Below are 27,724 nucleotides of genomic sequence, written 5' to 3'. Positions count from 1 at the left end.
TACATTCTAAAAACCAAAAATATTTAATATTATTATATTTTTTTGAAATATTTAAAAATTTTAATTTCAAAATTTTATCTAATCTTTCATACTCTGAATATATGTGATCGAGGACACATTGAATCGTGATCGCGAAATTCAAATTGCAACGTATATTTCAAAACAACAGTTCACAGTTCCTGATTCTGCGCTCGGTTCATCAAAAAAAACATTAAAACGTAGACCGTTTAGAAGTTTGAGAACATAATTTTGCTGACTTGAGCTACTTCCAGGGAACATGGACCCTCTGACAGAGGTTCGTATGATTTTTATCATGTAATGTAAGCGATGTTGTTCATTATTGTTGTCTTTAATTTGGGAATTGGATAATGTTGGTGCCGACTTGTGTGACTTTTTTTTGTGTGTGATGTGACGTGAGGTGGCATGACTGTTGAACACGATGACTTGGTCTTGGGTGCGGCTGCCGGCTGCAGCCTCGCAGTGCAGTGCAAGTATTGCCAGTAACCCATGAACCATTTGGGAGACGCGTATTTAGACGGGAGTGCAGAGTTGACAATGCCTGGTTGTAAATTCAAAATCAGTCAGTCATGATCAGGGTGACCAGATGTCCCGTATTTCCCGGGATCGTCCCGTATTTTGCTCCTGTGTGAGTGTGTCCCGGCGTCCCGACAAAACCTTCCCGGGACGCCTATTTGTCCCGTAATCCGTATTTCAGAATATTGAACAAAAGTGACGAATTTTCATCAAGTAACCAACAGATAACGAAGCAGAGGCAACAATAAAATTGATAATTAAACCTTTGCAAGTTCTACGGTGATTTTCTTGCTAACCCAATACATTGCAAACTGGCCTCCCGCCTGTGTGTGGCAGGTACGGTACTACTGCCACGGTACTGCCACTGGCTAGGCAATTAGGATCGGAGCAGATTCTCAATGGTGCAAACAATGAAATGATAAACAATTTTTCCACCAAAATAATCACAAAATCGGCGGAAAATTGTTCTCAGGTTACTGATTTGGAGATGTGATCGAAGAAAGAAGTTTTATGAGTTTTCATAAATAGATCTAGTTGTTACAGCTTTCGTTTTTGTTTGAGTCTTGTTGTATATCATGCCGCGATGTTTCATCTAGTTTTTAAGTTGACAATGTCTCACTTTGAAATTGTATTCATTTCTGAAACATTTTATTTTTTATTTGAAAGATATATAAAAAGCACCAAATATCATGATTTTTGTTAGATGATTGGATTTTTTTTGTTTGCTTGAAGTTTAAACTTTTCTTTCTTTTCTATCCTTCTATCCTTCCTGCTTGCCCTTTTTGGTTCCATCTATCTTTATTTCCTATCTTTCTTTCCTGATCCTTTCTCTCTCTCTCTGTTCAATTTTCTTTTCTTCTTTTCAAATTTTTATTTCCTTCATTCTTTTTTCCTTAAATTTTTTTTGCTTCCTTCTCCCCTTCTCCGTTTTCTTTTCGTTCGTTCTCTCCTTTCATTATTTTCTTGTTTTTATTTTCTCCTCCCTTCATCCTTTCCTCCCTCTTTTTCCTCCTTTCTTTCTTTCTTTCTTTCATTCTTTATTGTATTTTTCGTTTATTCTTTTCCCTTATTCCTTCTTTCCCTTCTTCCTTCTTCCCTTCCTGTTTTTCTTCTTTGTTTCTTACTTTCAATGAATGAAGAAAAAATGACTTTCCTTCATTTTTTCTTTCCTCTTCCTTTTTTCTTACTGTTTTTCTCTCCTTTATTTTGTTTTTGAATTTACGCATTTATTCATCTTCCCTTCCTTTCCTTCTATATTCAATACAAAGAATGACGGTGACCCTTTTCTCTCTTTTATTCTTTTTTCCCTTCATTTTCCCCTTCATTTTTTCTTTCTTCTCAATTCATCTCCTTTCTTTCGTTTATTTTTTCTTTCTCTCCGTCATTCTTTCGTTCACCCTCCATTCCAATTCTTTATATATTTTTTTCACAAGTCTAACACTGTGTAGCCTTCTTTGTTGATCTTTTTTGTCGATTGTCCCGTATTTCATTTTGTGAAATCTGGTCACCCTGGTCATGATGTCAGTTGAAAACTGATGATGATTGAGACTTGAGTCTGTCACCCGGTCTGTCAGTGTCGGTGTCAATTGACACCAACACCAGCCACAACACCATACCAACACCAACACCAGCCACAACACTGAAATCAGGCTGGTGACGGTGTTGGGATTGACCTAACCCAGGGATCGAGGGATCGAGACTGGGGTAGAAGGAGAGAACTTTTGGGGGTTTTTTAGGTTCCAGTTGGTGCCAAGATGTCAAGAAACTGCCACTCGTTAGACCAGACCTTCATCCATATAATCGTGGTAAGTGCTTGATTTCTGTTTTAACTATTTATTCGGAGAATTATTTTGACCATACTTCACGCTTGTCAGGTGAGTATGCCTTACACGTAAGGTCCTGGGCTCCCTGGGTTAGGATTGACCTTGAAAAATATGACGTATATCCGGCAGTTCGTGTTGAAGAATGGTGTTGAATATTGTCTGATGAACCCAGCACTGCACTGCGGCTGGTGTTGACGATCTACGTGCAATTTCCCCATTCACCAACACCAACCCCCAGGGCCAGGGATTGGGAAAATCATGATTTCAAGTTTGGTGTTGGTTTTGGCAATCTCAAGCTCGTGAACAGGTGGCGAAAAATGATGAAACATCTCCTTAAAATTTGCTTTTACAGTTAAAATGAGTTCAAATTATTTGAGCTTTATATATTTTGATGAAGAATAATGTTCACTCTTTCGAATTCTTGAATTAATTAAAGCATTTGTATTCTGTACGATGAGAATTTAATGCATTTCTCTCTGATTTCATTTTCGTCGTCGAGACTTCTCGCATGAAGTTGAGATGATTTAGCACCACAGCGCAGAGGCGTGACGTCATGTGCTATCGATAAACGCAACCGGTATCGTTCCTCTGAACTCAGCTCGGTGTTGGAGCTTGGTTCAGCAGACTTTTTACGCTCTCAACACCAACACCAAACACTGTACTTGAAATCACCCAGTCAGTGCATGTACTGAGCATGCTGAGTTAACCCTGGGCTCCCGTCGCTGCGCAGACAGGAGCCCAGGGGCTTACCGTGTATCTGACCATACTCACGGGACTAGCATGATTTATGGTCTAAATTAATATTTCTCCAGATGAATTGTGAAAACAGAAATTATGTACTTACCACGATTATATGGATGAAGGTCTAACGAGTGGCATCGAGGCACAGACTGGAACCTCAAAAAAACGAAAAGTTCTCTCCTACCCCAGTCTCGATTGGCCATTTTGTTATGATTCTTTTGTATTTTATTATATGAAATATTTTTATTTTCTCATCATTGTCATGTGAAATGAAGTTTCATTCCTCCCTGAACACGTGGGATTCCATTATTTTAACATTTTGTGCTTCAAGCAAAGAGGTACTAATCATCAAATTCGTAAAAATTGAAATATTGTATAATTCAAACAAAAGAAATAGTGAGTGACATCATTGACTCTCTCATTTGGATGTATTAACTGGCTCGCTCATATAACTATTTTGTTAAAAATAAGCGAAACTTTGAAATGTCATAACTTTCTTATTTTACATCCGATTTTGATGAAATTTTCAGCATTGTGCTTGTCTGATTTTTCTCTATTGATTCAAATCAACATTTTTCTGAAGTGGACTTGACCTTTAAGAAAAAATAATTTAAAGAATCAAATTTACCTAAGAGCCAAGTTATATGATGAATAGCTGTAATGGAAACTGACAGTGTAAAAAAAATGAAGCATTTGTTTCAAAGAAAAAGAGAAGATATGCCAAACATTGCCTACACATGTACCTTATTTCACCACACAGGGAATAGTAACAGAGTTCAAGGTTATTTCATAACATTGTTCATAGAATGAGTGGAGTTGGACAAGCAGAGCAGTATAATTGCTGCAGATCAAACTTATTTTTTTGTGTGTGGAAAGACCATTATAATCATCTTCACTCACAGGCGGACAGGCCTTCAATTTTTCAAAAGAGAAGGTTGGTTCACGTCCCTGGTTGGTCAGTGCACATTCATATGTTATTACATCATAACTGATAATGAATAAAAAGGGCACATAAATATCCAGGGCCAATTTAAAGGGGCATCAAAAGCCATGATCTTGGTGGCCATATATCTGTAAAATGCTTATTTGTAAATTTTGCTTTGTTCCCTCACCTAGTCACCTTCCTTTCTTTGATGTTCACATCAGTAATTACAGCTCACCCCCCAAAAAATGTTATGTGTTTTGCCTAATAGAAATTACTCGAAAGAGCTAGGGCAAGGCGAGAGAATTTAGCCCGGAAGATGGCTGAATCTAACATGTCTCCTCGAAAGACAACAGCTACCACGGCAACATCTCGGGTGCCCCTGAGGGAAAATCAGCTGCACAATTTAGAACCAAGAGGTAAGAATTTCCTGGAATTTAGTTTTTAATTACACCAAAATAATCTGGAGATTGAGCAAATTTTGGGGAATGAAAAAAAATGCGTTACTGCATGTGTTATAATTGCTGTATTCATCTTTATTTTAGGTATTTACAATTTAAGATAAATTCCAATAGCATTAGACCAAATAATGCTTCTAAGATTCATCACACTTACATTGGTCTGAATGTCACCAACCTGTGTCATTTGATCATTAAGATTTGTGTCAAAACCAAATGTCATTTTAATAATTTCATCCTTACAGGATTTTAGAAATCACATTTCCACTATTGGACAGGATGTTACATTGAAATGGGGCATAACTTTGAAGAAATTATCTGTCAACCTGTAAGAAATGTTAAAAGTGAAAGATTGAAATAATTTTTTATTAATTTGAATTCTTTAGATTATTAGTTCGGATGAATTTTGCTTTAAGGTGATACCAAATATGCTGGATTAGCCACCTTAGGTTTGGAAATAATTGAGAATAACTACATGAATAAAACAAAATATAAAACCACCCCCCGTTTGAGCAAGTGACCTCATGACACATGGCCATTAATATTATATTACAGATATTATGATTTTCTTTGCTTTGGATTTTTTCAAAAACAATCACACAACTTTTCCTTGATGCGATATAGGTTCACCAGTGAAGGCGAGAAGCGAAGAGCTTGCACTAAAACCAGACACACCGGCAATTCCTTCTGTCAAGAGCAGATTACATCGCTTGGCTGAACAAAGACAAGACTGGAATGTTTCAAATACATGTAAGATTGAAGAAAGGGCAGTCTAAAAACTTTTTTGTATGTAATTCATTTACTCTTTATTACTTATTACTGCTGAGTCAAAATGTTTAAATGCCATTTTAATGATGGTTGAAACTTGAAAGCATAATAATAATAACAATAATAATAGGCACTTATATAGCGCCATCTATCTAGAAATATTCTATTCCGAGATTCCGAAGCACGTTAGTATTACCCCAGCTCTAGCTCGAGCTGACTTTCAGCGCTCATGCATTCAAGGAATTAATCCTGCCGGGTACCCATTCACCTCACCTGGGTTGAGTGCAGCACGGTGTGGATAAATTTCTTGCTGAAGGAAATTATGCCATGGCTGGGATTCGAACCCATGACCCTCTGTTTCAAAGTCAGGAGACTTACAGTATCCACTGGGCCACAACGCTACACGTTTACCTATTTTGACATTGACTAGACATTTGCTCCAGGCTTTATTTCATATAAGATATAGGGTTAGGTTTGTAATAGTGTTTATGTTAAGTTGGTGATTCCATGATGTGTGGAATTTGCAGAAGTTAACCATAAATGTTGGTTTGATAAGAGCATGTCAACGTTTTTTTGTAAAAATGAATATAATGACTTGGGCCTACTTTTTATTGAGGATAGTGATTGTTATTGGCCATGGATTACACTCTTTTTGAACCTGTGTATTGTTTGAAAAGGGCATTCTTCTTTTTCTCATAAAGTTTAGGCTACCAGGGGCCCGTTTCATAAAGGACTTGCAACTGTTGTAACTTTGCCATAATACATGTAGCAACTAACATGGTAAAAGGGCTCAGCAGCCAATCAGAATCAAGGTTTCAGTGGTAGTTGCCATAATGGCAAAGTTCCAACAGTTGCAAATTCTTTATGAAATGGGCCCCTGATCAGTGAATCTTAGTACTTGACATTGTCAAAGTATTTTGTGAGAGCTTAGAAATGTTGATATACATGTAGGCATGTATAATAATAATGATAATATAATATATATTACTCAAGGAAGCCACTTCAGTTCTGAAAAATGTTCTCCCAGCAGGCCCTGCTACATGTATTATTATCATTATTTACTTCCATGTTACCTTCAGTTAAATATGTACCATCTATTTGAATCATTCTCAAGTACACCAAGTTTTTCCTAACCTCATCTCCCAACCTTGTACAGGTGGAACAGAAGTGGATAGTCCTAAGAATGTACTCCCACCAAAACGACCAGACTTTGAGGAAGAGGAGGTAGCCCCAGCCCCTAAGGCACCTGTTTCACGTCGATCCAGATTCGCCGCTCTTGCTGCCAATATTAACAGTTGGGAAGATGACACGAACCACCCTAGACACGATTTTCCAAAGGTTTGTGGAATAGTAGTAATAATAATTTTGTGGGTAAAAAAAGTGAACTATATGTTTTGCATACTGTCTGTATGTGTACACATTTTTTCATGTCTTTGAGATATTTTTAAAAGTAAAACTGGAAATTGAAAAAGTCATGCAAACAATAAATAGGGCATTTGGTCGAAAGATAAATCAATGATCTCTTTTCAAAATGTTCTCATTACTAATTTCTTGGGAAAATCACTTCCTTTCATACCATGTGATGTAGTGCTATACTAAACTGGAGGTGTCTTATCTTACCATATATATTTAAAGGACAAGTCCACCCCAACAAAAACTTGATTTGAATAAAAAGAGAAAAATTCAACAAGCATAACACTGAAAATTTCATCAAAATCGGATGTAAAATAAGAAAGTTATGATATTTCAAAGTTTCACTTTATTTCACAAAAACAGTTATATGAACGAGCCAGCTACATCCAAATGAGAGAGTCGATGATGTCATTCACTCACTTTCTTTTTTTTTTTATTGTTTGAAATATGAAATATTTTGATTAAGAATGAAAAGGCGATTTAATCCCTGGGTAACCCCAGACATCGTTAATCTAATTTATAGGAGAGATTATTTAAAACGTAAATTTGATACTTCTAAATGTCAAGAAACTCTAAATGAATATCGGAGAATAAGAAACAAAATTACTTGTATGATAAGGGAAAAGAAAAAAGAGTACTACAATAATATATCTCATGAACACAATAATGATCCAAAAAAACTATGGAATGAGTTACACGCTGTAACGGGCAACAATAAATATGAGAATAACACATGTGATGTTGACTGTGATGAAATAAACAAGCATTTTGCAAACATTGGTCAAATGATAGCAAACACTTTTCCTGAAAAAAAAATTGAATGGAAACATCCTGAATGTGTTTATTCTTTTGAATTTAGAAATATTGAGATAAACAAAACTTTAAAACATCTAACTCACCTTGACAAAAGCAGTAAGGTGGATGTTTTAGGCCTAGATACAAAATTATTAAATATCGCAGCACCATACATATGTGATTCTCTAACCCTAATCTATAATAAAAGTTTATCTTCTGGCGAAATACCCGACGACTGGAAAATAGCACGAACAACCCCGGTTTATAAAGGCAAGGGATCAAAGAAAGATAAAAATAATTACAGGCCTATTTCTGTTGTGAGCCATGTTGCTAAGATCATCGAAAAAGAGGTTCAATCCCAACTATTGAAATACTTAAATGAACATGACATGATCAATGTCGACCAGTCGGCCTTTTTACCTAATCACTCTACCTCTACTAGTCTACATCGTATACTTGATGATTTTTATGAAGCCATAAATGAAAGTGAAAAGGTAGCTGCTTGCTTCTTAGACATTTCCAAATGCTTTGATTGCATTGATTATGATTTACTGATTAATAAATTAGAAAAATATGGAATACGTAGCAATCAGCTTGGATGGTTTCAGAGTTATATTGCTAATAGAAAGCAAACTGTACAACATCAAGTTAAACAATGACAGATGAGGAACCTTACTATAGGTATTCCCCAGGGTAGTGCCCTTGGCCCCACCCTTTTCCTTATCTTTATTAATGATATTTCGGAATATGTTACAAATGGTTCATGCAATATATTCGCTGATGATGTGGTTGTTTATGTTAGTGGAAAAGATAATACTGATGCAAATGCAAAATTACAGGCAAACATGGTTGAAATCAATAAATGGTATGTTAATAACAGACTTCGAATTAATAAAGATAAAACTAAGGTGATGCTATTAAAATCAAAATCCTTAAAGGAACTTAACATTTATATTGAAGGGCACAAGATTGAGCAAGTCGATAACGTAAAATATCTTGGACTCATGATTGATGATAAGTTGAAATGGAATACTCACACTAATATTCTATGTAAATCAGTCGCATACAAAGTCCATATTCTTGCCAAACTTAGTAAATTTGTTAACTCTAACTTATTGAATATATTGTATAAATCCACAATTCAACCATGCTATGATTACGCATGTTCTGTATGGGGTAATTGCCCGGAAGTTTACAAAAAGAAATTGTTGAGAATACAAAAAAGAGCAGCACGAATTGTAACGAAAAACTTTGATTATGATAAATACAATGGAACTAAGTTAATGACTGACTTGTCGTGGCCAAACATTGAACAAAGATGCAACTACTTTCTTGCAACACTCATGTACAAATGCATTAATGGCACAGCTCCTGGAAGATTATGTAATGAAATTGAGATGTATTGTGACCGCCATGGTTTTAACACAAGAAACACAGATTCTTTAAATGTAATAATACCTAAACCTAAGCTAGAATTATTCAAACAATCATTTAAATATGCTGGTGCTAAAGTATGGAACGAGCTTCCACCCAGTCTCAAAAATGCAACATCATTCGATAATTTTAAATTTAAATACAAGAAATTAATTCCCAAACCTTGATGTGCAATTCATACGTACTACATTACCTGAGAGCTTTAATTATTAAGGAATGGATTTGTAGCCCAAAACCCGATATACAGTTTCATGTACTTTTAACCTACCATTTTTTTCTAATACACTTCGATCCAAACCTTGTTTTCTTTTTCTTTTAGTACCTATATCTTTGTCGTAATTTGTTACAATTTATTATGTATTATCTTTTTTTATATATTTTATAATTCAATTTGCTTCATATAAATACATGGAACACAAGTGTTATGTATTCTCATACTTTAATGTAAATTATACCACTTTTTTTATTCCTATTACATATCAATGTTCAACTTGTGAATATGTTTTATTAGCCTGAGTTTTACCGATTTTTATATAGTTCTATAATCATTAATTCATACATTTCGTTCATAAATCGTGTACTTTTTTGGTTATTTAATACTTAAATTTAATTACATTTACTTTATTTCTTTGTATAACATATTGTAAATGCTCTTGTATTGCATTGTATCATTTCAAACACAATCTTTTAGATATTACTCTGATTTTTATCTCATCTATAATATATTATTGATTTACATGTATTTATGTTTTTAATGTCAGGACCATGATGTAAAACAGTTTTTAACTGATCTTGTCATCCTGTATAAATATATTTGAATAAATAAATAAATAAATTTTCTCGTCATTGTCATGTGAAATGAAGTTTATTCCTCCCTGAACATGTGGAATTCAATTATTTTAACCTTCAGGCAAGGAGGTCCTTATCGTTAAATTCGTAAAAATTGAAATATTGAATAATAAAAACAATAAAAAACAAAAGAAATAGTGAGTGAGTGACATCATCGATTCTCTCGTTTGGATGTAACTGGCTCGTTCATATAACTATTTTGTTAAAAATAAGCGAAACTTTGAAACGTCATAACTTTCTTATTTTACATCCGATTTTGATGAAATCTTCATCATTGTGCTTGTCTGATTTTTCTCTATTGATTCAAGTCAACATTTTTCTGAGGTGGACTTGACCCTTAATTATGACTTACCAACTTTTGTCATACATTTATTATTTGACGTCATCAACATTGAAATATAGAAAAGTCGGTTCTGGAACATATTAACCTTCATTTGGGTGTAAGCATCTATTTGGAAGATGAATTTTACATATAATTGTTTGGTGGTTGCTCTTTCAGGAGAAGCCAGCCACTCGCAAATGGCAACCGCCGAAGAGACAAGAGCCAGTTGAAGAACCTACTCCAGTCCCAGCCAAACGCTCTGCCCCCACCACCTTTTCCCAAACAAGCTCTGCTGAGATATCAGCCCCCTCTACACAGCCCTCTCCTCCAAAACGCACTAAATACGAAGAGAAGGAGAGCACGCTCCAAAGAGAGCCAAGCGGCAAAGGTAAGGCCCAATTCAAAAGCATTCCATATGACTGGCACTCCTCTACCAGGAGTGGCCAGAAAACTCACTCCACCTCCATCACTAAGTGTCCATCTAAGATAGTGCATGGTACTAGTAGTCAAGACACCTCATCTAAATTATCATCCTCCTCATTCAAAACCGTAATAACCGTGCAGTCCAGCAAGAACAGTCCCATCAAGAGACCTAAATCTCCCCTCTCTGGTCGCCTATTTGTTGCAGTGGGCACCAGGAAACAGTCTTCATCCTCTGACGAATCAGACAGCTCCTCAGAACAGCCGGTGCCTGCTCCTCGAGCCGCCAAGACCGATGGGCCAGCCGCTGAAAGTCCTGTGAAGACACATGTCACAACTGCCACACCAGTGAAACGCCCCATACTGCAGTCCTGCACACCAGCGACCCCTAAGATTGAATCGCCTCGTAAGCAGGCGAGCATTACAGTATCCCCCATGAAAGCTGTCACAAAAGTCGCGTCCTCCCCACTAAAACACAACTCCCCCATCAAGAAATCCCCTGTCAAACAGCAAGCTATCAGGTCTTCACCTGTCAAACAGGTCAACAAGGCAAGAAACACTCCCCTTGCCAAGAGAGGGGCAACTTCACAGAAGTTTGCACAAGCGAGGGCGCTGTTGGAGCAGGGCTGTGGTGGGGGCGGGGCAGCATCCAGGCAGAGTCCTGTCAAGACCACTCCGAGGGTTGGAGCCATGGCTCAGCGAATCCAGGAACGACTGAAGGCAGACCAGAGCAACTGGCAGAAAAATGCTATCAACAAGAAAGTACAGGTAAGACAGTGGATGTATTTTCCCATATATCTGTTTTGCAAGTCTATCATTCAATAAATTGTAATGAGAATTGCAGACAAGTAGAAACTAAACCAAAAGTGTAAATTTCTTCTAATTTGAAAATGCCCTTTTCATTTTTAGGGACCAGCAATCATAGAGAATGGTAATGCAGGAATGAAAGAACTACAAATTAGATTTTTTAATTTGAGGTAATACACTGCGATGGACGAAGGATAGATGGGACCTTTGATGATGTATTTAACTGAAAATCAACTTGAGTAATCACCATGAAAACCATTCATAACTGAAAAGGAATCATGCTTTCTTTCCACATCCATCATATGCAGTTTACCATGCATTCCCACCTTCATTTTCTCTATTATCTCAATTTTCATTACCACAATATCCACTTTTCCCTTTTTATGTGTACTTTGTACAATACACCAGCACCATTATACATTTCTTTGTAAAAAAAAATTGTGACTTTTCATATCAATGCTGTCAAATTTTGTTCATTCACCTTTTTTTTCACTTTATGTTTACTTTCACTTTAAAAAACTTTGTTTTGCACCCTCATTGTCATTTTATATACATACATGCATTAGATAGAAATTATATGTTTTATAATAAATGAGTGGAGAATGTGAGATCCTGCTGTGTAGTATCAATTCATTTTAGTATTCATTTTAATCGACACGGCATAGACTTTTGCTATTAAAGGTGCCTTTACCAAAATTCAGAGCATTTCTCCATGGTTATCATTCAGGAAAAATAAACCAAGCAATGTCAGCTATGAAATATATAGGAAAATGGCTTACTTACTTTCTGTGTTTGTTATTTGCATACCATTTGTTACCAGGAGGAAAGACAGAAAGAGATGGCCCTCATAAAAGCACGTTGGGAAGGACAAGTAGGAGGAAGTAGTGGAACAAAGGAAGAGGTTTGCCCCCCCCCCATTCTTATTTACTCCATCGATCAGACCTTTCTGGTCAGAGATCTAAACAAGGGGTCATGACCCCCCCCCCCCCCCGATGAAATATTGGCCTGATAATGTTAAGTTAATATATGATTACAAATATGTGAAGCAAGATTCCTTAATTTCCTTGAATTTATCGGCATGAAATGTAATCCCAATTCAATGTGTGCTTCCATTTCGTTGTGTTTATTTGGTTCCATTTGCACTGCAAAGTGTTGACGCCTCTACATTCGTAGGTCGCAAACAGAACCATATGGCTGCACACATGTACTATAGTACTAGGGTTATAACGTTTTGGGCCAATAAATTCTAGCAAGAAAATTGAGTTATCCTGCTTCATACTATTATTTTCATAACTCTTCTTGGTAGATCAAGGTTTTGAAATGATAGTATCATGCGAAAAAATGTATATGCCGATATAGCTCTAGATGATAAAGACCCAAACATGGTTGATAAGTCATAGACTCTGGTGACACTGAATTTCTTATGTATTTCTTTCTTTACTTTTTTTGGAAATATTTTTCATCTTAGTTGATTTTTAAGTCAGCACTGCTACTATATTGAATTCTGTAATGCAGGCAATACTGCCAGAGGTGTTCCACTTCCACCTGTTTATTTGATTTGAATTTCTATCCTGGTGGAAATATAATATACTTACTGAAAATCTTTGTAATCAATTCTCATGCTTTTTTTCTTTGGAAATCTTATGTTGGTTTTATTTGAGTGGATATAAAGCAAGCAAAGAGCTATCTCATCTTATCGCAAATAGAAATGTAATCAAAAATTAAAAATGATGTCATTCACCGAGTGAAGTATTCTTAGAAATGACAATGATGGCATTGCCCATGGTGTCCTTTGCTACAGGTCAAATCCACACCAGTCCAAGAAGAGGAAGCCATTGATACTGAAGAGGAAGAGGAGATGCCCCAAGACGTAGAGACGGAAGAAGAGATGGATACAGAGTCTTGTGCTGATGCAGATGGTTAGTGGGATTATAAAAGGGAACTCAATTTAAAAAGAAATTTCTTCAATGAAATTAAAGTTCAGGACTATTCTTTACTGTACAAAAGATCTTTGTTCAGTGCTTACCCACAAGATTAGGCTTTGGCATTCGTTTAACTTCAATATTACTTCCCAAGAGAATTTGTGAACCAATCATTTTTTACATATAGTCTGTTTAATTAGTACATTGCTAACTATTCATAAATCATTTCTTTCTGCAGGAAACTTTAAAATCCACCAATTTGTGTCATTATTATATTCTTTCCAAATGTCACAGTGAGTGAGTCTAACGCAGAGGACGACTACAACACTGAAGAAGATGAGATCATTCCTACCCACACTGAAGGACAAACTAATCAAACTGGCATTGTTCAAATCACAATGGAAAGATCGGCTGCTCCCTCCAACGACCGTCTAGATATCATTGATGATAAGGTCAGTTTGTTGTCATGCACCCATTTGTAAGGCATTTTCTTTTTAGTTTACTTAGAATTATGGAAGATATGAATAATTAAAACTTCAAAACGTGGAAGAAAAGTTTGATATTGTCTGCATAACTGTTCCTGTATTGGATGTTAGTTCTTTCCTGGGAGGATGGCATACTGTTACTTTTTGTTTTCTTGTTTATTTCTTTATTTCTTCATTTTTTAAACTGTTTTTATTTATTTTATTTTGCCTTCGCTTTGGCTACCACTGGCTTCAAGGGATTGATTTTGGCAAAAACTCTAGTTCAATTTTGAAAAAGTATTTTATTAATTTTTTATTCAAAAGAATAAAAACAGATTAAAATCACAATTCAAACCAAGATTGATGATTCTCAATTTGTATTTGATTTAAATCTCTTTGTAAAATGCGAGCCAGCTCATGCAAGATCCATACTAGCCAAGGAAAAATACTAATTGTCCTTTAGATTGAATATAATTTATGAAAGAGAAACAAAAAAATCCTTGTGTAATGAAGAGCTGTGTATTGCTTTGCAAATGTTTATTTAGCAGCATTTTTTATATATTGATTAATATTGTGGTCACATGACAAATCATGTAGTATTTTTTTACAATATGATTATCACTACCACTCAGATTGCTGACGAGAGTGAAGTCAACATCAGTGATGTCCTTGGAGACATCGATGAACTCATCGTAGAGGCCGAGCAAGCTATGAAGGAAGAAGAGAAGGCTAAGGCCGAGAAGAGACGAGATGTTGAGGAACCTACGCAAGCTACAACATCCAAGGCAGATTTATCTGGATGGGATTATAACATTGACAATGTATGTTGATACTAGAAGAAACTTTTCCATACCGAAAAGATAATTTGTTCTCTCTAATTATGGAGTGACTGACTGATTTAGTGCTTGTATGGCTTTCTATGTAAAAGATTAGATTTTTGTCCTTCGTCAAGGATATATCATTATCTTTGAAAATTTTCAATGCATAGCTGTACTATTCTCAAAGTATGTTCCAAACCCTTTGTAGAAACCCTTATAGAATAAGGATATTTATGACAGCATGAATGAATCAGGGTTATTCAATAGAAATAATAATCAAAGTGTATTTCTTAGCCTCATTTGCATTCTACGACTCATTGTGTTACATTGTTTAGTGATTTGATAAAAAGGTGCATATAGTATTTTGCATATTTCTCTAATTCTTTTATCAGATGGAGCCAATTTATGCAAACATATCAGAAGTTACCAACTCAGCCTCCTCGTCATCTCAGGATGAGGGAAATCCCGTCCCTGCTCCTAGAACCAGACGCAGGAGCTCCAGTGTGGGCTCCGTTGATTCCTGCATCTCGACTGCATCCTCCCTGGCCCCGATCAGCCTTGAGAGCTACCGGTCCCAACAGCAACAGAAGACCCTGAGCCCGACCACCGTCACCCACCGCACCGTGACCAGGGAGACCGCCTCCAGGACGGTCATCCGGGAACCTTCCTCGGCCTCGCGACCAAGGTCCTCGTCCACGTCATCGGCGATGTCGTCGGCCCCTTCATCTAGGGGTAATGACAGAAGGCATCCCCAGCAGCAGGGTAGGCATCAGAATGATCAGAAGAGATTGGTGGCCAAGAAAATGAGCACCAAGGAGAGGATACAGGTGAGAGATTTGGGTGATTCCAAGTTGGGTGTTGGTGCTGGTGTTGGCGTTTAAAGTTTGAATCAGGCTGCCTATCCTAGCTGACACCGATCAGAAGATATTTGTTTCCCTGTGGCCAAGAAGATGAACACCAAGGATAAGATACAGATGAGATTTCCAAATTAGACAATGGGTGATTGCAAGTTCGGTGTGGAATCGTTGATTTTGGTGATGAAAGTGTTAATCAGGCTGCCTAACAAACTAACACCAAACATGGGTTTGAAAAAAAAACATGATATACATATCAGAAGATGAGCACCAAGGAGAAGATTCTAGTAAGACTTTCAATTAAAGGCAATAGGTGATTTCTCTTTCGGTGTTGGTTCTGGTGTTGGTGTTTAGATTATGAATCAGGTTGCCCACCAAAACTAATAAATGAAACTCTGGTGTATAAAAATGATTCTAATCCCATCACTGATGTCACAACACCTAATGGTGTCAGTCCCTACACCTTACTTGTTTAAGATCAGTGGAGTGGCTGGTGACAAAATCTGCCCAGCACCTACATCCCTCGTCATCAAAATGATCTCATCGATTATAAATTGCGAAGTGTGAGGCTAGTAGTAGAATGGTTTGTGATTAAAAGTAAACAACAATAGTGTCAGCAAAGAATTATTTCATAATTGACAAAATATTATGATGCATCTAGATTTGGTACATTAATGTAAACTCATCTTTGTAAAATCATGAAATCTTGGCTCAAAATACATAGTTCTGATGATCACCAACTCGGAAAAGCATACGTGGGACAGTGTATTAATATTGGTTAAAAAAATATGCGACATTTAATGGAATTCGGTGCTTTGCTCATTTCTCAGCAATTACACATTTTCTTCCAGAGCTATTTTGCACATATTTCTTTTTATACATACAAACACTTTGGTGGTAATTTCATTGGATTCTGTTCGAACTCATTTTGAGATCGTTATCACAACTGGTATTTATCTTTAAATTATATTTATTTGACTTTCTTCTGTTAGAGGTTAATGGAAGAGGTATCAGCCCAACAGAGTATCATCCATCAGACCAGCCAGGCATTGGAACTCATTGCTGCTACAGAGGAATATCACGGCACCAAGGAGGAGATAGAGGCAGAGAGACTACTTGTCGTTACCAGTAAGCTGTTGCTAAAATAACTGAAATTGCGGAAGTTCTGAATCTCTGGGGATTGTCAGGGAGACTTTGTGAAAATTTAATAAAAAAACCTAATCTTTGTTAACAGTTTTCTGACTTATGAATATGTTGATTACTTTCGAATGGAATATGTGTAATTGAGAAAGATCTCCCTGGTTTTGCAGTTTATTTTCCCATAGAGGGCAACAGACTTTTTCCTAAATGAAGAATCTGACATTTAATTCAATTTTTGTAACCATTGGCCTTTTCAGATTATAAACGTAGTCTATATACGCACAGAAATGTCAAGTTTAGTTTATAATAGATGGACTATGAAAAAAAAGCATGAGGGTAAAATTAATTTCATGAAAGCCGTTTGGTTTTACTACACATTTTCTTGTGTAAAAGTGCTACCATGTAAATCACACGTCAGATGCCATTCCATGAAATAAACCTCTTTCCAGTTTTCACTGACATTTTTGCTTTTGCATCAACCTCAAGACCATTTACCTTCTGCAAGTTGAATTAAAGTGATTCATTCGTTGTCTTAAATTGTAAACATACAACAAGAATGTCTACATTAAAATGGAATGGTTATGCTAATAACATTAACTTTCTGTTCAATTGCTTGTTACAGCCCAGCGCCGCCAGGCCTGCCTGTCAGAGATCCAGTACTTGAAGAACCCTGTAACCGTCCCTAAGACCATCATGACTGAAGATGGAGAGGAGATCGTACCGTGCAGGGGATCAGTCACTATCAAAGACATCAGATTACCACTCAAGACTCAGTACCTCATGGCTTTAGACTCGGGCAGAGGTAGGTCTTACATGCCATTTATGCATTCATTCGTTTGCTGGTTTCCATCATAACTTATCTGAACCATATTAAAAATACATGCCACAAAAAAGTGATGGTTGATTTTAGCAGACCATGTACAGTGATACGCAGACTAACAATGTCAATCATTACATACATGTGAACAGGATTTTAATCTGTTAGATAGAAGGTGCAAAGAAGTTTATTGTTATACTTGAAATTTCAAGAGACAACTTATTGGAAGAAAAATTCTTAATGTTCATGTTGTTTTCCCGTTCATGACATACTTATGGTGTTAGGTTCAAGCACTGAATACTGTATGGCTAATTTTTTAAGTGTACCTTTGTAATCCAATACTTAATGTCCAGGGGCCAGTTGCATAAAACTTTTTACCTGAGAAAACTCAGGTTGTTTTTACCGGAGTTTTTGCCCTGTGTTAAAGTCAATGGCAGATATCAGACTAACCTTAGTTTTCAGTTTTTACCAGAGTTTTCTCAGGTAAAAAGTTTTATGCAACAGGCCCCAGAAGTTCCAGTTTAAAATATGCTACACTTGATGAGGTCTCCTAATATCTCCCTCAAGTAGATTCTATTCTGGGATGGTTTTGGGTCTAGGAAGTATCTGTAGCAGTCCTTATATGAGCTTATAGTGTGATATTGATGCAAGGCTCGACATTAGCCGTGGCCCGGGCAACCAGAAATGAGAATTGGGCCACCAAAATTCTCTTAAGGCCAACATTTGGTGGCCCGGTCGGGCTACCATAGTTTTGATAAATTGTAATGTTTTCTACTGTTTCAGGCCATTGAATTTGCTTTGCAGGCCACCAAGATTATGAAATCAATTATTTTGGTGGACTGATCGGGCCATCAAGAAAAAATGTTAGTGTAGAGCCTTGATTTATGAATTCCCCTTTGTTGACTTTTTTATATTGGCATCTATTTGGACAGGAGACTGGTTTGTGCATCACAAGGTTTTATTCCATGTGTTTCCTACAACAGGGTTGACAATTTCTCATAAACAATTCATAATGAAGGATTGAGTAATGGATATAAATTTGCATGAACTTTGCTGAGCATGTACCTATAAAGTAATTAAAATAAGCTCTGCTCACTCCAAATGCTGATATTTTCATGATAGTTTTCTGTTAACATGTATATCTTGAGTCAAGTATCCTGAAATAGACAACTACATCCACACATGTACCAAATGAGCAATGGCTTTTATGTAATATTCATTTATAGGTAGGAATGCATTTGTGAAGCTTTTTGGATCGACCTCTCTGTACATTTTTGGTTTTTATATTGTTTCTGCTGTAGATCAAATTCACCACAGTTTCTTTGTGATAGTGAGATGTCAGGAGCATGTGATTGCCACTCAGATCCTATCTACTAGGGAGATCAGTGGGGACTGTCTTCATTTTACAAACCTAGTCTGCCTGTAAGTATCTTGTGTGTGTTTAATAATTGAGTTTCATGGAATTTAAACAATGTGAGACAACTTTTTGTCATTTTTATGCCAATACCTCATACTGAAGCTTCCATGACATGTCATAAGTTTAGATATCTTACAGTTACATTGATTTGAAGAAAAATATATATTTTAGGTGTGTTCATTCCTCTTAGGGTGGGCCTTTTCACACATGAATCTTGAATCATTGTAATAATGATTGTTCTTGTAATCATGACTGTGATTAGCGTTTGTGATTCTAATCTGTTCTTGTGTGGTTTCACACGTGCTAAATATTCGTCAGCATTATTTTTCACTGGAATCATCGTTCAAATTACAATTTCTTTACCGTGTGGAAGGGCGGTTAGTTGAGTCATTTAAAAGTGCACTTTATTCAAGAATTTCCTTTTGCTCTTGAAGAGTAAAAGTTTGTAGCTACTATTAAATGTAAGGTGCTCTTTTATTAAGTATTTTTGGTTGACACCTATGCACACGGAATTATATTTCAATGATTTAGGAATGATCTTGGTAGTGATTTCACCATTGAGCTACTTGTGTATGAAATGAGAGGAAGATGTGCTACCCTCGACGCAGTTCAGAGCAAGAAAGCCGCTACCATGAAACACGGATGGAGCCTCACTCCGAAGAAATTCAAGGGAGCATCCAACTTCAGGGTATGTACATGTCAAAAGTCATCACTGCAAAACGTAATGACCCGAAATCACAAAGGTGGTTTTTAAAACCATCGGTGGAACCTATGGTTTATGCATATTTACAGTATAAAGTACACTTATTTACCCCGTATACTAAAAAATGTCCAATGCTGATGGGTGCTTTTGTCACAGTGTGCCAAATTGACGCCTGATGCCGTGGTTATCCACGCTATTTTATTCATGAGTCCACTGTTCAAACAGTGGACTCATGAATACTTAACCATGGTAACAGGCATCAATTTGGCGCACTGTAAGTGATAAATAAGCATAATGTATACAGGAAATCTGCATAAACCATAAGTTCAACCGATGCTTTAAAAAAAAACACCTTTGTGAATTTGGGCCATGATGGATAATTCTGCATTGTTTACTGGCTTGGACCAAATGTACAAGCTGATAGGGAATTCCTCTGATTGGTTTGTGTGTTCAGAAGTATACCACTTTTCATCTAGAATTGTCTGCAGTCTTTGAAGCATTTTAGAGGGTGAGCCCACCTAATTATTAATATTTTATAATAAAACAACATTACAGACAGTTTTCTGACCAACCGTTCCAGCTAGCCTCCCATTTGTTATCTCACCCCCTACTTTTCAAGTTCTAGTCGTTTATTGCTAACTGTGATATGAATAAACAAACAAATTATATACCAGCGTATGACTCACTTGGAAGAATGCCTGCCTCATGGGTTTGAACTCCTGACAAGATTTAAAAAAACACTTAAAAAAGATGGGAATTTCTACATTGCCATTAGCTGCTTAGCATATAAGAATGAAAAAGGGAGATAGTAACATACATATATTTTAAAGTTGTGCATGACACACTGGAAGGGCAGCTCAAAACTGGAGTTTTGATCATGGGAAATAACATTATTGTTGTCCCATGATCAGTAATAGAGTACAAGAGATTTAATTAATGGATGCAAGATACAGGTAATCCCATGAGTTGCAATTCCATTGTTTCTGATGTCGATTTGAAAAAATCATATGGTTTTAACCAATCATTTGATTGAATATTTAATCATCTGAGCTGGATGATGGACTTAAAAGATGTACATTAAATTCTTAAGGTCGCCTCTTATTCTCTTTCCGTTTCCACCTCTTGCTTTCCGCTTTCTTTTGTCTTAAACCTATTTCGTTCCCTTTTCTCATCCTTTTTCTTCGTAATCTTTCTTTCGCCCTATTCATTGGTGACTCTTTGTAGTAGTTATGTTATGGCCTTTGGTATTTACTTGGATACATTCCTTTTTCATCTATATGAATCTGTATTGTATTTGAATATTTATTTATAATGTTTACTTTATATTTTGTTGTGTTTTTATTTGTACATTTAAGCTTTCACATATTTCAGTCTTTGACTGCTTATGATTGTTTTTATTGCAATAAAATCCAAAAAATTGCATTAAGTTCCATTTTTCTTTTGCCATCACCTTACAGCAAGGCGGCCGTTACCCACAATCCCCCGGTCCATCGGGACAGAGTACAGTACGACAGAACAGCTTCGCCATGGTGGGCTCCGCTAGGCTAAGCCTAGCCAGCTGTCAGCTCAAGAAATGCACTCTCACAAAGGTTGGTTATTCTATCCATGATATTAATCTTTATTTTGTCACCTAAACAAGACCTACTGGGATACTGATATAACTCATCAAATATTCATTTTATGTTAACGTGATGTCCCTTCACCTTTTTACATAATATACATTCATCATGACTTTGCCATATTGGTGCCCCTTGGAACAAACAAAAATTATCAAACATGATGACATACTCCAAATATAAACGAGAATAGCTAACATAAATATGATTATTATTCATACAGACAATTTTAGAGCCCAAATACAAGTGTTATTTCGTTGATGCACTCGACCCACTTAAAAATTTTGTTGAACTCGCCTAATATTTTTCCGAGGTGACACAATATTGAAAATATTGGACGACTAGAAGGGGAAACCCCGAAGTTTGTAAACTGCACTGTGATTGGTTAAGGAAACAGAGATATCCCAAAATAAATAATTTGCTAAAATTCTCTGTATGAATAATAATCAAAATACTGGATGTCCCATTTTTTGGTCAATACAAGGAAATATAGGACTCGCTTTGCAAAATATTGGACTCGTATTCGACTCGTCCAATATTTATGCAAAGCTCGTCCAATATTTCCTTGTATTAACCTCAAGGCCATCCAATATTATATAAATATCAAGTTTTGAAATGTACATAATTAAAAAAATTAACAAAATAAATATACAGATTAAATGTGTACCAAATGAGGAGAAGGAATAGAATCCAACATTTCTCCCTTTTACATCTCAGACGTCTTTTTCCATTTTGCCACTTTCTGTTTCAATTGTAATGGGTCTATGACAAAATTGTTTTCCTGTTGCATGTTAGTATGACAGTCATTTGCATTCCCACTATAAGAAGTGCACACAATGCACTAGCTCTACAGTTGAGAAGTCTGCATGTGGTGTTAAAGGGGAAGTTCACCCTGAAGAAAACTTTGTTGTAAAAATAGCAGAAAAAATAGTAAAAAATATTGGTGAAGGTTTGAGGAAAATCCGTTAAAGAGTAAGAAAGTTATTAGAGTTCAAAGTTTTGGATTTGTGACGTCATAAACGAGCAGCTGCCCCATGTGTTATGTAATATAAAATGCATGAATTTCAAATTTTGTATGGTTCTTGATGACTTATTTTTGTTTTCTATTCATGATCGGGTGTGAAATGATTTGTCTATTGATATACAAAAGGTACAGTGAAAACCATTTTCAATTTTTTGAGAAAATGACATTTCATTGATTTTTTACCATTCGCTAGTGTAGGAATTCTGCTCGCATATGACGTCACAAATCAAATAATTAAAATTCTAATAACATTTTAATTACATGATGAATTTTTCTCAAACCTTCGGCAATATTTTTATTATTTTTTCTGCTATTTTTACAATAAACGTTTTGTCAGGGTGAACTTCCCCTTTAACTTCACATAAGCTCTTTCTCTCACGAATATCAAAATAACACATAAACACTGATTATTTTTCTTTCCTTGGTGCAGGTTCCCTTCCTGTCACCCCTTGAGGGCGCCATTCACCTGACCATGTCGTGCCACACAGACAGCCAGACCCATGCGGAGGGTTTCCTGACGATGTTTGATGACTGCAGCGGACTGGGTATGTGGCACAGGAGATGGTGCGTCCTGCACGGTGGAAACCTCTCGTTCTGGAAGTATCCTGGTGATGAAAAGAAGAAGGTAAGGGGATGTTGTTGAAGGAGAGTAGCAAGTTTATCAGTGGATATCGATGGTCAGGGTTCCCACAGTCATGGAAAATCCTGGAAAAATTTGTGGTCATGGGAAGTCAGGGAATTGGAAAATTTGTGAAAAGTCATGGAATTGCATTTACCTCTTGGCTATGGCAGCTTTCCAGTTTGTTGTGTCTTGCAACTCTCATACTCTGTGATCATAATCTGCTATTATAATTGGTGTTCATGATTTCCATTTTTCCCTAGTTTTGTGGTGACATCTCAAATTCTACATAAGTCCTAGGAAGTCATGGAAAGCAGCGATTTAGTCATGGAAAAGTCACGGAATTTTGTTTTCAAATTTCTCTGGGAACCCTGGGATCCATTGCAGAAAGAGTTTAGTTTATACGCAAGTCAAAAAATCAATTGCAAGTCCCAAATGCGCGCTGTTGAGTGGTTGAAAATCCAAGCCCTGATAGTGAAAGACCTGTGAAGATATCAAAACTACTAACTGAATCATGGATTGATTGATAGTAAATTTGTTATAGAATTTGTACATTTGTTATTCTTAAAAGTCTCTATGAAATGGGACCAAAATCTTGGAATCCTCTGTAAATGTGATGATTTTTCTTCCCTTTAAGATTTCCCATTTTCAGATGGAATTGAATAAGTGCCCCTCCCCCAGAAAAGAAATAAAATAAACAAATGAAAGTATAAGTGATTGAAATAAGATTTGATTTGATTAATGCATTTCAGTATTTCATGTTGTGTAAATGACAGATATGAAACCTTGCACTATTTTCCAAAAAGCCCCCCCCCCTAAATATTTTAACACTTTCAGTTGGCCTATGTCATCTATGAGATATGAACTTTTACACTTTCACCCCCCATCCCGAATATGCACTTGATACCAGTAACAGTCCATCTTGATTTTTCTCTTAAAATCATTGCTTACTACTTGAACTCGTCTTTCATAAAGGACTTCTTTTTATCCAACTTTCATTTATTGAAATCTTTCCCCACCAGCCACCCATTGGTACGATTGACCTGAAGTCGTGTATCACGAGGGAAGTGAAGCTGATCTCTAGAATACACTGCGCCAGACCCAACACCTTTGAGCTCCAGACCAGCCGACCTTCTAGCAAGGCAGATAGGGATACCCTGGTCTCCAAAAACACCAACTCATACACCGTCACAAAGTGAGTCCTAAGCTTCAAGGCTGTGAATACTTACCTATATAGTATCAACGATTTGATTAGTATTTTTTTGTTTATTATCATTTTCAACAATTTAGTTATATTTATGCCTCCATCCTTAGCCCATAGTCACAAGAGGCAATATGTTATTTGGTCATCCATCCAACTGTTTGTGTTCTCACGATAACTAATGAACTGTCTTAATTAATCAACTTCAAACTTGAAGTATGAATATTAGAAGTGACAATGATCTGATTAGATTTAAGGGTCACTTGGTCAAAGGCCACAGAGGTCATCATTTGAATAGTTGAGGTTGGTGTGAAATATATTCTTGATCTGGCAATGGCAGAAGCATAAACTTAAACTGTATGCAAAGAGTATCTGGGGCGCATAACACAAAGCTTAGTAATCATCGTAAAAGAATATCTTTATGATTGATTGCACTGACCACAGTGTGCAATCAATCGTGAAAATCAAGCAGTGGATCGATCACTAACCTTTGTGTTACAATACCCCCCCCCCAGTCAGATTATTTTTTTGATGCAAGACTTCATAAATTTCCTACATAAATCACCTGCCTCCTTGCAACCTTCTTCCATGTAACGTGTTCTATTTCTTCTGTTTTGTATTTTTTCCTCCAATCTCTTCTTTTCTCTTGCCCTGCTCTCATTGTTTCATGTTTTCATTCTTCCTCCTCTGTTCATTCCTTTGGTTGAACAGGCATCTCCTATCAGCAGACACCAAAGAAGATAGAGTGGAATGGACAACCTCCCTCAACAAGACTCTCCTGGAGCTGAGGTTGTGGTGCAAGGATGCTGTCAGGCCAAGCCATGAATGAAAAACCCAATCTCATCACAGATGACCTGGACATGAGGTTGAGGTAGTGTTATACCAAAGCTGTGAATGAGGCCAGCCTAAGATCTGTCATTTATCATGAGCATTTCATTACAAAAGAAACATTAGCCAAACACTTTAGACAAAATAATGATGTATAGCTCATCACCGAATATCCAAAATTCTCACAATAGTTTTTTTTTACTATGTACAATGTATGTTGTGTAAACGCTGTTTATTTATTGCATTTGGGCTTTGACATTTTTATTTGATGATATGCAGGGCAAGTTTATTAAGTGGGTAGGAGCACCATAAGGAAAGCTATGTGTAGTATGGATTTTTGTTTTTCATGTGGAACCTTAGTATGACAAATTAAATGCAAGAACTCGACAAAGAGTGGAAAGGTAATTAACTCTTCAGGTATTAAAATGTAACAGCCAAGTATTTCTAGTGCGTTTATGACTTTGGGGGCCAATTATACTAGAAAACTAATAAGGTCACAAGGACATTTCTTCACATCATTGACAAATTGATTTTTCCATGTATTTTCCTGCTATTGATTAGCTATATTTTCAAGGTTAGTTTAGGTCTAGTATAATGATCTTATCTATTCTTTCATTTTTTTGATGGAGGCAAGGCTAATTTATGTACAAAGTATCTCCTGCGCTCATGTATCATCAAAGCAGGTATGTAATGAAGCAGTATTTATTGGGTATTCTTATTAGTTGCTTTTCTTGCTTCTTTGATTGAAATTAGATTACATTATATTACTTGCCTTGTAGTTGCAATCTAGTTGAGTAGATGGTACGAACTGCTTTACTGGTATTTAGAAATTATATATATTGTGATAATTGATATGGAGATGTATAAAACAAAAAGCAAATGATTCCTGTTTTAGCAAATAGTGTTCTTAGCCCAAATTCAAGGATTATTATAGTGTAAGTATTTATCTAAGTTTGGTCCTAGCTTACATTAGATACTGCATAGACAGAAATTCCTCGTCATTTTAGGGCCAATAGTTAGCTAGTATTTGGAAAATGTACTTATGATAAAGGGATTGTAAACTTTGATAGGTGGGAGCTTGAAATATTTATTAGAACCAACATTTTAATCATTGTATATTCCTTTTACCTTCAATTAGCGACTTATGCTATATTTTACACATACTACACAGGAAGAATTATACTGTGAGCATAGAAAAGCACCAAGAGTGCAGATTTGTATTCGAGAGCACCATCTAGGATCACAGAGAAGGATTATTCAGTTGACAATAGTGAGGTGTTGGTATTAAGTGCGAATTGGCCTGCTGACCTGAGCTCCAACACCAGCTGGATGTAGAGAAACATTTGGCACCAATTGCATTACTGAAAGCTTATCACCACGAAATGTCTACACCGACACCAGCTTTTCAAACACTGATGCTGGTATCACCCAGTACTTTGAAAGATAAAGATTTTAGTTTTTGGACTGGACCCTTTGGAATGGTGCAATAGGGAGGAGGCAGGATGGAGTCTAGTTGGGTTTGAAACGGAAGTGAAGCTAGTTCCAAGTATCAATTTCATGAACTTGTGAACATGTAATGTGTACATTCTCTGTTATTAAGTATGATTTTGTAATTCAATTCAAATAATTTTTGTTAATATTGTTTGTACATAGGAATATATATTTTAATCAAGTTTGTGTATCTTTGGATGAAAAGGAAATGTGGGTAAGTTGGTGTCATGCGATCGGGCTCATCCTCTTGTATATTTTGCGAGTGTGAAACAGGTGAAGATGAGATATGTAACTGGAAATTAAATTATTTGTGCTGTAAGATAATAATTGATTACAAGTGGAGTGCCTCTGGCAGACTCTACTGCATTGTGCCATTCAATGTAGCTGCAGTTTTTACTTTAAAAGCAACTTCATGTAAAATAAATGATTCTTCAAAAAGAGAGAAACCAAATTAATTTCATAATAAATTCCTGAATGCCTGTTTACCATTATATCCATGTTTAACATACTGGATGATAATTTCAAAATCTTAACCTTGGTTACTTATTTGATGTTGACACTAAATGAACTTGATCATGTGACCTGCAACTTATGCTGCATGATCAGTGATGTCCAAGTTTTATGAGACAGGACCACTTATTTCAATGTTGTCGCCACTGAAAACCAGCCCATATAAATCTTGCTCTGTTATGCAGGCCAGACAATAACCAGAGGAAATATTTGATTTTCAATGTCATTAAATGCACATTCCTGCTATTTGCATTACATAATGGAGTTAAGACTAGTCCAGAGGTGTTCCACTTGTGTGTTGAATCATTTACTATCAAATATGTGACTTAAATATATTACTCATGAGCACCCTTTTTATGTGTTTTATGATGACTAATGTGTAGCTCCAAATAATTTTTCTGTGAGGAAAAAAAAATAAATCCCTTAAAAAATAATTCTTGCTTTTGTTATTTATTGTATTGAGTAGAGGTGTTGTGATGGGTCAAGAAAGAGTAATGGGAAGATGTACAAGGAAAGTGTGGAAATAGAGAATGTAAATTAACAGAGACAACAAGCAAGATAGATTTAATTCCTTTCCCTTCTCTCTTTATATTGCTGGGGGGGGGGGTTAAAGGGGAAGTTCACCCTGACAAAAAGTTTGTTGTAAAAAGTAGCAGAAAAAATAATGAAAAATATTGCCGAAGGTTTGAGAAAAATTCATCAAATAAAGTTAGAATTTCAATTTTATTTGTGACGTCATATGCGAGCAACATTCCTACATAGCGAATGGTAAAAAATCAATGAAATGTCATTTTCTCAGAAAATTGAAAATGGTTTTTACTGTACCTTTTGTATATCAATACACAAATCATTTCACACCCGATCGTGAATAGAAAACAAAATCAAGTCATCAGGAACCATATAAAATTTGAAATTCATGTGTTTTATATTACATAACACATGGGGCAGCTGCTCGTTTATGACGTCACAAATCCAAAACTCTTAATAACTTTCTTACTCTTAACGGATTTTCCT

At 36.1% G+C, this 27,724-nt stretch overlaps 1 protein-coding gene across 2 annotated transcripts; it reads left to right on the top strand.

The window, feature by feature from the left end:
* Window positions 1–139: 139 nt before the first annotated feature.
* LOC121407884 (anillin-like) lies at window positions 140–26,527 on the top strand. 2 transcript variants are annotated; one of them, XM_041599122.1, is made up of 19 exons: window positions 141–295; window positions 4,292–4,439; window positions 5,103–5,228; window positions 6,403–6,584; window positions 10,237–10,447; window positions 10,688–11,247; window positions 12,107–12,187; window positions 13,088–13,205; window positions 13,503–13,660; window positions 14,305–14,493; window positions 14,883–15,317; window positions 16,337–16,472; window positions 17,107–17,286; window positions 18,603–18,723; window positions 19,250–19,406; window positions 20,879–21,010; window positions 22,492–22,686; window positions 23,703–23,875; window positions 24,593–26,527. In XM_041599122.1, exons 1-19 carry the CDS (start codon window positions 278–280, stop codon window positions 24,708–24,710), a joined length of 3,438 nt encoding a protein of 1,145 aa, XP_041455056.1. In that variant the 5' UTR covers window positions 141–277; the 3' UTR covers window positions 24,711–26,527. The 2 variants fall into 2 exon arrangements, with proteins under 2 accessions (XP_041455055.1, XP_041455056.1); XM_041599121.1 differs by having other exon boundaries at window positions 140–295; window positions 10,237–11,247.
* Window positions 26,528–27,724: the final 1,197 nt, after the last annotated feature.

The sequence above is a fragment of the Lytechinus variegatus genome, chromosome 2, assembly GCF_018143015.1.
Source record: "Lytechinus variegatus isolate NC3 chromosome 2, Lvar_3.0, whole genome shotgun sequence".
In the NCBI taxonomy this organism is placed as follows: Eukaryota; Metazoa; Echinodermata; class Echinoidea; order Temnopleuroida; family Toxopneustidae; genus Lytechinus; species Lytechinus variegatus.
Note: the sequence above shows the minus strand (reverse complement) of the source record. Positions and strands in the feature narration are given on the sequence as shown.

What these genes read in the sequence shown, in the direction of transcription:
- LOC121407884 (XM_041599121.1), top strand. An exon ending in GGGATTATAACATTGACAAT is followed by an intron (nt 14,494 to 14,882) that starts GTATGTTGATAC and finishes TTCTTTTATCAG; the next exon opens with ATGGAGCCAATTTATGCAAA. An exon ending in TTTACAAACCTAGTCTGCCT is followed by an intron (nt 18,724 to 19,249) that starts GTAAGTATCTTG and finishes TCAATGATTTAG; the next exon opens with GAATGATCTTGGTAGTGATT.